The 12,133-nt window shown below is 46.6% G+C and overlaps 1 protein-coding gene across 2 annotated transcripts in view; it reads right to left on the reverse strand.

The window, feature by feature from the left end:
* Positions 1–11,686, reverse strand: part of ATF6 (activating transcription factor 6) — a 191,596-nt gene extending 179,910 nt beyond the window's left edge. For both annotated transcript variants that reach the window (XM_077760060.1, XM_077760059.1), the window contains exons 1-2: positions 11,548–11,686; positions 406–482 (exon numbers count right to left, since the gene is read on the reverse strand). In XM_077760060.1, the coding sequence (XP_077616186.1) occupies positions 406–482; positions 11,548–11,599 (129 nt within the window). In that variant the 5' untranslated portion in view covers positions 11,600–11,686. The remainder of the gene's footprint in view (positions 1–405; positions 483–11,547) is intronic.
* Positions 11,687–12,133: the final 447 nt, after the last annotated feature.

A 12,133-nucleotide genomic window follows, 5' to 3' on the forward strand; every position in this document is an offset into this window, starting at 1 on the left:
TGAGTTTCAGAGCTTTCTACGCTACGGATACACAACTTTTAAAACATAAGTTAGTAAGTTCTACTTGACTGGATCCAGGACTCACACCTTCAACATCATCATTTCCCCTATGCAGCAAAGCATCTATAAAAGCCAAAAAGTAGGCAGTTAACTGACTTTCCAAGTCATCCAACCACGGGTGAGGCCAAAGTAACCTCAGAATACAAGTCTTCTCGCACCAAGATCGAAGCAATTTCTACAATCCTAAATCCGCCGAATAAAAAAATGGCTACTAAATTTTATACTTAACACTAAATTACTTAGACTTCAAATCACTAGCCTAAACCTGTTATCCTGAAACCATCTTGCAGTGATTAAAGATTAAATATCACATTATTCAGTCATTCCCCTCTAGTAAATACTTACGTAAGTTTCCTTTGCAGGGTCCAACTGCAGGTCATCGGTGTCTGTGAAATAGCCAAGTTCAGCAAACAGAGTAGAATCTGTGCACGGAAGAATAGAGATTAACTGTCAATTCAATGTTTCGACAAAATAAGAACTATAACCCAGCTCTATTAGGGGTTCTCATCTGCCATTAGTATTATTGACAAACGGTAGCAGTGTGAATGACAACCAATTCCAAGCTGTTTCTAATTTATGTGTTGTTTTCCACATAATTATCTTGTGATCTAAATCCTTACACCAGGGATTAATAAACAAGTTTTATGTCGGGTCACATTGTACTAAATGGTAGTAACTTTCTGGAACATCACTAACACGAATTCTGAGGCCACAGCTGGGCTCAGCACGAACACGTACTGTGGCTGATCAGCAGTGATGGAAGCTAAGAGAAGAATATGGCGGCATACGTAGCACGTATTTGCCATCCAAACCTTAAATTGAGGGTGCAACCAATTTTCTATCTAAACAACAAAGGACTTGTTTATCTCAACCATGAAATTTATTTTAGCGAATCTAACTAATTCCAATTTCCTAATAAGATTTCATCACAGGGGCGCCTGTCTGATTCAGTCAGTGGAGCATGTGACTCTTGATCTCAGAGTCATGAGTTCAAACCCCATGTGGGGTGCAGAGGTTACTTAAAAATAAAATCTTTAAAAAAACTGCAATAAATTTTTTTTAAAAAGATTTCATTACAGACCAAGAAACTTACGGACACAGAAAATACTCTTCAATAAACTAAGTTGAAACTTCTTGTGGACAAAGGTCAAGATGCTGACAAGGCCAAAGGCAGCAGCTGATCACCATACAACCTGTAAAGTGGCCATTTTCTCTAACATTTTTTGGAATCTCAAGAACTTCAAAGAGTTTTCCAAATCTAAGTTTGCTTTTATCCTCCCTAGGCGGTGCCTGGGTGACTCAGTCATTTAAGCGTCAGACTCTTGATTTCAGCTCAGGTCATGATCTCATGGTTTGTGGGACTGAGCCCGGCATTGGGTTCCCTGATGACAGTGCGGGGCCTGCTTGTCATTCTCTCTCTCCCTCTCTCTGCCCCACCCCTGCTTGCATTCTCCCTCTCTCGCTCTCTCAGAATAAATAAATAAAATTAAAAACAAAAACAAGTTTATATTCCCTGGTATCATGCCACTGACTCTGCTCTGGCGATTTCCTCACTTATAACACATACAGCAGTGACACTGCCAGTCTGTCATTAACTCAGCCAACGCCATAATCATCTCCAACCCAGACCAAAATAATACCTAGCAACAAATTTCATGTGTAGTAATAATGAAAGGTGATTCACACAACTCTCACAAAAGGACCACTTTACGCTCAGCAGCAGAGGCGGAAACATCTAAGTAGGTAACTATGGCTGTGGGTCTTACACAGAGGCTGAAACCCTGGAAAGAGTTCTCTCTACCTGCTGTCTCTCATTTCTCTTTTCCCATTCTTTCTTAAGCCTATATTAACCAATGATCTCTATGTTGCTAAATTCAATGGTAGATTCAAGGTCATTGCCTTGACCTATCAGCAACACTCGACAGAGCTGCCCCTTTCAGATTAATTGAAACATCTGCTTCACTTGGCTTCCAAATTACCACAATCACCTGGTTTTCCTTCCACCTCACTGGTTGACCTCCTCATCTCCCAGCGTGAAATTGTCCCTGGGCTCAGCATAAACTCTTCTATCTATTCCACTCCCGCCGTGATCTCAGCTGAATTCATGGCTTTAAACAGCATCTATGTGCCAAGGATTCCCAAATATACATGTCCAGCCCATACGTCAAGACACATGTACACACAGTACATCTCTCGGGTCATGTCTTAGAGTTCTTAAACTTAGCACACCCAAAACTTGGCTCCTGATCACCACCACCACCCTCACTCCCCCCCCCCACCTCCAACAAATCCACTACTGCTTTGTCCTCATCTCAGCTAATGACAATTCAATTCTCCCAGGAGCTGAAGTCAAAAACCCTGGTCGGGGTCACCATTCACATCTCTTCACTCTCCATATTCAAGCCACCAGCACCTCCCAACAGCTCTGTCTTCAAGCTGTATATCCATAACCTGGCTTCTTACCTTTCCTTCCCATTCTTCTTTCCCCTCCCACCTCTCCTTTTCTTCTGTACCCTTCCCAACACTGAGGTATCAGCTTCTGAGGAAGTGGGGCAATGAGGGTTATGGGGCTCCATGTGTCATCTGTGGCAATGTGCCTGGCATCCAAGGAAATGGGATGGTGTGAGACGGGGGACGGCCAAGGAAATGGGATGGTGTGAGACGGGGGGCGGCCAAGGAAATGGGATGGTGTGAGACGGGGGGCGGCCAAGGAAATGGGATGGTGTGAGACGGGGGGCGGCCAAGGGAACGGGACAGGAGGAGGGAGAACAAAGTGGCAGACAGAAGAGGCAGCCTGAGGTTTACGAGAATGATGACACTGAACAAATGCCTTCATCAACTGAACGAATGCCCAAAAATACCTAAAATACCTGGAGCCAGGCCTCTCACTATCTGAGAAAGAATTTACAAACATGGGAAGGAAAGAGCCTAAGATGTTGGACTGGCAGTGGTAGTATGAACCCATTTCTAAAAAATATATATACACAGGCGACTTGCAGATGTTTGTATACATGTACACACAAACACACACGCACACGCACGCACATTTCCTAGTTCTGTGGGCTGAAAGTTCTGAGAACAGTGATCCCAGTAGCAATGAAAATACTGTGTGCTCAGATCTTGGATGCCAAATGCCATCCTCCACTAAATGGAAGTCCACTAAAGAGCTCCTTGGAGGGCACCTGGGTGGCTCAGTCGGTTAAGCGTCCAACTTCAGCTCAGGTTCATGATCTCACGGTTTGGGAGTTCGAGTCCCACATCCGGCTCTGTGCTGGCAGCTCAGAGCCCGGAGTCAGCTTTGGATTCTGTCTCCCTCTCTCTCTGCCCCACCCCCACTCACTCTGTCTCTCTTAAAAATAAACAAACATTAAAAAAAAAAAAAAGAGCTCTTGGAGAAATGGCTGATTCCAAAGCCAAAACAGGAAAGAGCAAGATAAGAATGGGAAGATTAAAAAGAGAGAGAGAGAGAGAGAATGGAAAATCCTGTTGTGCCAGAAAACAAGGAAATTCTCAGAGAATGATTGGAATATGTCAAAAGAGTAAAAGAGCTGATCGGAATGCGCTCCCATTGGTCAAACCAGGGAAAATCTGAGCACCAAAATAAAACGGGAGCACTAGATTTAACCCACTAAATCAGACGAGTCATTATGAAATAAATACATATATATACCCACATACATACTTAGGGAAAGCCCTGATTTACACTGCAATGTAATTAGAAGGGCAGATGGAACGACAGACATAATCACCATCTGGCATTAGAGTGGAAGCTGATACAGGCAGGAACTATCAATGGAAGCTAGGGCTGGTGGGTGGAGGTTTAACAAGGAAAAGGAGGGGTGCCTGGGTGGCTTAGTCGGTTAAGCGTCCGACTTTCGCTTGGGTCATGATCTCAAGGTTCGTGGGTTCGAGCCCCGCGTCGGGCTCTGTGCTGACTGCCAGTTCAGAGCCTGGAGCCTGTTTCAGTCTGTGACTGCCTCTCTCTCTGACCCTCCCCTGCTCACGCTGTCTCTCTCTCTCTCTCCTAAAAATAAATAAAACATTTAAAAAAAAAAAAAAAAAACAAGGAAAAGGAGATTGGTGTCATGTCCAATTATCTCCCCCAAAAGAGCAACCAAATACAAAAGGGAAAGTAGTGACTTTACAGTGGCGAAACCAGGCAGACACCAACTTGACCATGTGATCAAGGAGAACTTGGCGTCGTCAACATGGCGTACCTCCAAATGTGGTTCAGTGAGAAGAGCACATTTCCCTGGCATCCCTGCCGTGGATGCCCGGCCTGGTTCTGCTGATGCGGAACTGCGGAAAGACCCAGGCCATGGGTCATCTTGAGAATGAAAGACCCATATTCTTTAAGACCGTCAAGGACACAAGAGACAGAAAAAGACTAAGAAACCATTATAGACTGAAGGACATTAAGGACACCTAACAAGTAAAAGTGATGTGTGTTTGCAGGTAGGATCCTAGATAAGAAAGGAAAAAGAGCCATTAAGACAGACGGCAGGGAGGCTGGGTAGCTCAGCCGGTTAAGCATCTGACTTTGGCTCAGGTCATGATCTCACAGTTTGTGAGTTTGAGCCCCGCATCAGGTTCTGTGCTGACAGCTTAGAGCCTGCTTCGGACTCTGTGTCTCCCTCTCCCTCTGCCCTCCCCCACCTGCACTCTGTCTCTCTCTCTCTCTCTCTCAAAAATAAATAAATATTTTTTTTAAAATTAAAAAAAAAAAAGACAGATGGCAAAATCTGAATGGCATCTGTGAGATGGATGGTAACGTGTCAGTGTTTATTTCCTGACTGGAAGGAGTACGTGGTAGTAATACGGGAGTCTCCCTGTTTTGCAAGGAGGGGAAACACACTGTAGAACTTACAGATAACTGGTCAACACGTCTCTCTCTCTCTAAGGAAAGAAATGGGGCAAACACAGTAAAACTTAACAGGGAGTCTGTGTAAAAAGCATGGAAAAGTTCTTGGTACTGTTCTTACAACTTTTAAGTTTGAAACAATTTGAAAACTAAAAATCTAAATAAAAAATATATGAGTGTAGGGGTGCCTGGGTGGCTCAGTCGGTTAAGCATCTGACTTCAGCTCAGGTCATGATCTTGCGTTCTGGGATTTGAGCCCTGCATCGGGCTCTGTGCAGACAGCTCAGAGCCCGGAGCCTTTTCAGATTCTAGGTCTCCCCCCCTCTCTCTGCCCCTCCCCCATTTGCTCTCTGTCTCTCTCTTTTCCTCTCTCAAAATAATAATTAAACATTAAAAAAAATCTTTTTAATATGTGTGTATACTTAAGTATACATGTACGTATTTGTATATATCCATAATCTAACCACGCCCACACCTCCGGGCCAGCGCTGCAATTCACCTGGATTGATTGCTACAGCAGCCTCCAGACGGTCTCCATGCTTCCGCCCCGGCCCCACCCTTCAGTCCACTCTCAACTGCACAGCTAAAGTGAGACGGAAAACACAGGACATTACTGGGAATCGGGATTTTTACAGAAAAAAAGCCATACAAGTATGCAATGTAAGAAGGTGAGAAAGAACCCAGTGGTGCCGGCTTTGAACTGTGGTATCAGAATGAACCCATGCTGTTTTAATTTAAAAAAAAAAAAAAAAGAAAAAAGAAACCTATTTCCTTGTTCTCGGGAGGTACATGACGAAATGTTTAGGAGTGTCAGTCTCTGGGGGCGCCTGGGTGGCTTAGTCGGTTAAGCGTCCGACTTTCACTTAGGTCATGATCTCGCAGTTCGTGGGTTCGAGCCCCACGTCGGGCTCTGTGCTGACTGCCAGCTCAGAGCCTGGAGCCTGTTTCAGTCTGTGACTCCCTTTCTCTCTGACCCTCCCCTGCTCACGCTGTCTCTCTCTCTCTCCTAGAAATAAATAAAACATTAAAAAAAAATTTTTTTTAAAAAAAGGAGTGTCAGTCTCTGTAGCCTACCTTCACATGGTGAAAGAGGAGGGGGTGTGGGTAATAAAGAACGTTCACAGTTGGAAAATCTAGATAAGGGAAATACAGGGTATCGCTACAGCGATCTTTTCATTTTCTGTGGTTTATGAGCAAAAACTTTTGTGGTTTAAAAAAAAAAAACGTTGAAAGTAGGTTGGTAAATACACTCGCACATCTACAGACCATCCCTGGAGTGTCCCCAGGAGAGCAGGGCTGCTGGCCCCCTCTGAAGTATCTCTGAAATCCACGGCCTGTCCCTGCATCCCTCTCACCAGTCCCACACGACCCGGGACGTCCCTTCACAGGAGTAAACCGTGGTAGCTATGACCTTGACTTTGACCTTTGATTCATCCATTTTATTTATTGTAAGTTTAGCAAGACGAAAAAGGCCCCCAGGTTTAACAAAATGGAACTCGGCGGTGACCTCAGAAAGAGCAGCTGTGGAGGCGTCCGGCTGCGGGGACAGAGAGAGACCAGGGGAAACTGCAGCCGGTGAACATGTGCTGTTTGGCTTTAAGATTTCCGCTGGAAAGAAAAGAAAAATGCAGTCGCAGCTAGAGGGGAAGTGACCTCTAGAGAGGGTTCCGAGGGTTTTTTCCCTTGACTCCAAATAGGAGCAAGGACTCTGTTTACTGACGAGCACGGATGGCCCAGCACAGAGGGAAACGATGGTGCCGGAAACGGAGGGAGGAAGGCTTGAGCGACACTCCTGCTAACGAGGGGGACCTGCGGCACGCGTGGCTCCTGCGAAAGGCCTTTCGTTCTCCACGACAGGAGAGGGCGAGCGTGCTGGCAGGTGACGTGGTGGCAGATTATGGAAGTTCTCTCCTGATGCAAGCCAAGGGGCAGGAGGTGACAGAGGTTCGAAGAGAGAAGACACTTTATAAAAACAAACGTCAAAGTGGAGAAGGAGAGGACCAGGCCAACGCGATCCGCAGCCGACGCCGCAAGGCCTGGTTCAGCTTACGGTCCTAAATCGGTGACACTTAAACCGCGACTGTGGTTCACCCCAGAGAGAACCACACACCCAGAGGCAGACCAGGGTATGGAGGGTCTGGGCGAGGTTATGACTGCCCGTGGAACTGAACCGGGCGAGGGGAANCAGGTGTTGAAACGGAGACGGTTCTCAGTGCCGACAAGGTTCCCAGCGTATGATCGGGCTGAGACAGGGTGGAAGGCAAGATCACAGGTGGAGAGGCGGCCCAGGAAATGACAGAGCAGGATATTTTTTTTTTATTAAATTTTTTTTAGTGTTTATTTTTGAGAGACAGAGTGCAAGCTGGGGAGGGGCAGAGAGAGGGAGATGCAGAATCCAAAGCAGGCTCCAGGCTCCGAGCTGTCAGTCAGCACAGAGCCCGACACGGGGCTCAAACCCACAAACTGCAAGACCGTGACCTGAGCAGACATCAGACGCTTAACCGACTGAGCCACCCAGGCGGCCCCCCCCCCTTTTTTTTTTGAGGTCAGGATATGTGAAGCATCTTCTCTGAGAATCTGAAATTATCCAAGGCAGGAATGTCGGAGAAAAGTGACAGCAAGCTAGGCACTAAAACTCTTCAACAAGCGAAGGAGGGGGAATAAACTGGGCAACAGCAGACGCCTGCCTGACTGTAACGGGGACAGAGGACAGTGTATTGTGACAACGTGAGATTTGAACTGGATATCTCTTGGGGAGGATGAAAGGAACGTGAGCCAAAAGCAGCAGCGCAGAACAAGGTGCTTATCCCACCGCTGGAGGCCCGAACGGCAAGAAGGTTCTGAGAGCGAGAGCAGCCTCCACTTGCCAACCTGCACAGGCCAGCCTGCAGACAAGACAGGAGGTGGAAAAGAAAGCACGGAAGCAGACAGAAGCTTCTGGTCTTGATACACACACCTTACGTGTGGCAAAGCGGTGGCTTCCGCACAAAGTGGAGACAGGAAGGGGAAGGGGAGCAGGCGAGGACCTGCAGGGGACAAACAGGCCATGAAGAGACGCCCCACGTCGCATGGCATCAGGCAACTGCAAATTTAAAACAAGGTAACACCCCCCCGCCCCCCCGCTTCCCCCGGCATCAGGATGGCCAAAATCCAAAGCACCGGCAACATCCAATGCGGGTGAGGTTATGGAGCAAACAGGAGCATTCACTCACTGCTAGTGGGAAAGCAAACACGGTACGGCCACTTTGGAAGATGGTCTGGAAGTTTCCTCCAAAACTAAATGTGCTCTTCCCATACGAGCCGGCAGTTGTGCCTCTTGCTATTTACCCAGATGTTTTGAAAACCTGTCCACACAAAAAGCTGCACGTGAACTCTAACTGCCAGTGTGTGAAAGCAACCAAGATGTCCTTCAACAGGGGAAATGGATAAGCAAACTGTGCTACGGGCTGAATTGTGTCCCCACCTGCACAAAATTTGTACCTTGAAGCCATACACCCAGTGTGACTATGTCCAGGGACAAGGCGGTCTTTAAGAGGTAATAAGATGAAATGACAATATAAGAGAGAAGAGCCGGGCCCTAATCTGATAGGACTGTGGCCTTCTAAAAAGAGGGAGAGAGATCCTTCCCCCCACTCCCCTCTTGCCCTTCTCTCCTCCCCCCTCTCCCTCTCTCGCACCTCTCACACCCCTGCCTTGTGAGGACACAGGGAAAAGGCAGCCATCCACAAGCCAGGAAGAGAGCCCTCACCAGAGCTTGACCTTGCTGGCACCTGATCTCAGATTCCCAGCCTCCAGAACGGTCAGAAAATAAATTTCTGTTGTTTAAGCGAGCCAGTCCACAGCAGTTTGTTACAGCAGGCTGAGAGACTCATACACGGTGGTACATCCATTCACTGGAATATTAATCAGTGCTTTAAAAAAACAGCTTTCAAGTCATGAAAAATTATAGATCTTAAATGCATGTTAAGTGGAAGAAGCTACAGACTGTATGATTCCTATGACTATGACGTTCTGTCAAAGACGAAACTAGGGAGATGGTGAAAAGATCAGTGATTGCCTGGGGCTCAGGAGGCAGGGCGCAGAGAAGAGTAGGTGGAGTACAGGGGATTTTTTAGGTACATGAAACTACTCTGTAGGATCCTGTACATGCACCACATCAGGCATTTGTCAAAACTCACAACATACACAACAGTGGGAATCTGAATGGAAACCACAGACTTTAGTTAATAAAACTGGATCAATACTGGCTCATCGATAATAACAAATTCGCTCCAGTAATGCAAGATGTCGCCAATATGGAAAATGGCGGTGGGGGTGTAAACAGAACTCTATGTACTACCTGCTCCATCATTTTGTAAAAGTGAAACTATACTAAAACTATACTATACCCCAAAAAGTCTATGAAGCATTAAAAATAATTATGTGAAATTCAGACTTCATGTCAATAAAAAAAAGGTTGTGGAAACACAGTCATGCTCATCTACATGTCCAGTCTACACTGCCTGTGGCTGCTCCTGCGCTGTAACACCAGAGCTGAGTAGTTGCAAGAGACCACAAGACCACAAAGACTAAAAGACTTACTATCTGGACCTTTACAGAAAATGTTTGCAAACCCCTGCTCTAAATGTCATTACCCAAGTTAAAAGGGAAATGCACATCCCACCACAGGCTGTTCCGAGCTAACCAGTTTATTTAATTACTCAAAGTTGTTAGAGTCACAAGTTCTAATCACATAATCTGAATTTTAAAATTTAACTAGCCACCTTAATAAAAAAAAAAATCAAATAAACCAGTGAAGTATTTGAATACTCAAAATGGCAACTCCCAGAAAAAGAATCCATATTCTACTGAAAAACGCTAGCAGACAGTAGTGTTTCACTTCGATGCCTGCAAAATCCACTCCACTTACTGAACACCTAACGAATCAGAAGTAAAGTGTTCAACTGAAAGATGGCTGTTACGGGTGTGAAAGGAGATGCCTGGGAAACAATGGGAAATGAGCACTACAGGGAACAGCAGGGCAGGATACCTGAGTTGAGTCAGTGAACCTCTACAAAGAATTGAATGCTCTATAACGACTACAAAGAATTGAATGCTCTGTAACAGAACACGAGGAACCAGGACTCGATGTATCAGATTAATCACCAAAATGCAGGCTGGGTATCAGAAGAGAAAAGAATGCTATGAGGAAGTGACTCACAGTTATAATTTAGGAGGTATCATGAAAATACAATAGTTCGCTAGCTACGAAAAATCGTAACTACCCGATATTCTAGATTTATTAACAACTGACAGGGGGTGGGTCTTGGGACGAATCAAACCTCTAGAAATAATTTAGGAAAGCATTCTGGAAGAGTGACGAAGAGCACAGGCTTTGGAGGTAAACAAACTTCCTGATCCTGCTCACGCCACTCGCTTGCTAGAACACTGAACATGCACTCTCAGCCTGTTTTTTTCATCTGTAAATAAATAATACCTCCTCCGTGTGCTGTAGGGAGGATTAAAGAAAACAATGCACGTTAAGAGCCTAGCTGGACACCTGACGCAAATGAAGGGCTAGGTAAATGGTAATTATTCCTCTCACTACTATATTTGGCTCAGGAAAACACACTTGGAATTGACAGTCTAAGGTTTTTCCGGAAACTGCTAGGAAATCTACCCAAAGACTGAAATAAATCTCTCACTGTACGTAATCTAAGAAGAGCTCTGCCCTTAGAAAATGAAATGAGGACTTCGGTTCAGTAAATGCAATTGAGATTACACTCTTGCAACTGAGAATGATGGCCCAAAGGGGAAAAATGGTCAGTCTGGGTTCCCCTCGAATTCCAAAGTAGGGAAAGGCGTAAGCTCCCTACACGGCCCACTCAGAGACCTACGCAATCCCACACTGTCGCTTGGAGCCAGAGAACAGCATTAGTATCATGTCCCTCAACGAAGAGAAGAAAAAAAGTTTTCTCTAAACACCTAGATGACAAAGTTTCCCCCACTGTCATTCCCACTGCATTCCATTCCACCCTTCCTAATCACAAAACCCAACAAAAATATACGAAACAATTTTTTTTAATTGAGCTGTTTCTGAAGGGCAGTCAGAATTACATCCGTTTCTAAGTGTTAGGTCTAGGTAGTCAGAGACCCAAGGTCAGGTGCTTTGGTCCTCTGCCAAGATGGACATCAGTCTAGACCTACGATGGCAGCTGGGACATGAAGATCTTTGTAGACATTTCCCAGTCTGTCACACAAACACGGACAGGCACATTCCACGGCAATCACCGCCCACACCCCACGCTGAGAAAACAGCTTACGGGCCTTTTTGGCGGTCACGGCCATCCCGCCCTCCGCTTCTTACCGACGCCCTTCTCGCTCCCACATCAGGACCCCCTGGTACTTTCCCAGCGCAGATGGTGAAAAACGGTACTAATTCCCATCGGGCGACATCTTACGCTCGCGGTTGCCAGGGCAGAAACCGACCGGTTCTGCTAGACTTTTCCAGGCAGGACCACGGACGGAAGCGAGGAGTCAGCGCCGGCTCCCGGGCAGGCTTCGCCCGCACCTGTCTCCACAAGTGGGCGGAAGGAGGGAGGAAGAACCCCGCGGCCAGCGCTGGCACGTTCTCGGCCGCCACTCACCCCAATCCTCGTCGGCTCGGTGACAAAGGCCCGGGCTCAGAGGCGACTCCATGGTGCCGGCAACGCCAGCCGGCTCCCGCACACCCCACGCTCCCGCGGCCTGGAACTCGGTGACTAATAACTCGGACGGCGGCGGCCGGCGGACAAAATACTCCCCACCGGCGCGGGGACGGTGGCCGAGTGAAGACAAACTTGCTCCCGCCGCCCCCGGGAAGCTCGCGCAATTCAGGAAGGAGGAACGTCAGAGACCCAGCGCGCTTTAAACACGTCTCCGAGTAACTTATTTCCCTTGGGAAGTTTTCCGCACTTTCTGTCTCGCTGTTTTAAGGGGGTAAAAAGAAAAAGGAAGACACGTAAACCCTACGTTCGTTAACTAAAATGTATTGCTAATACTAAAAGCCCTTCCTGAATAGACCGGCCTGTTCCTTGAATATCATTGTTAATACCACTGCGTAGTGGTCAGAGACCAATACAGAACATTTGATTTCATTTTTTGCAATCGCTTGCCGTCATTGTAAAAATTTTCCGTACACGCAACTGTGTGAAAGAAAACCTCAGCTATTGTGCGGCGTTCGTTAGACCCGCC

The sequence above is a fragment of the Crocuta crocuta genome, unplaced genomic scaffold (assembly GCF_008692635.1).
Source record: "Crocuta crocuta isolate KB4526 unplaced genomic scaffold, BGI_CrCroc_1.0 scaffold133, whole genome shotgun sequence".
Lineage (NCBI taxonomy): Eukaryota > Metazoa > Chordata > Mammalia > Carnivora > Hyaenidae > Crocuta > Crocuta crocuta.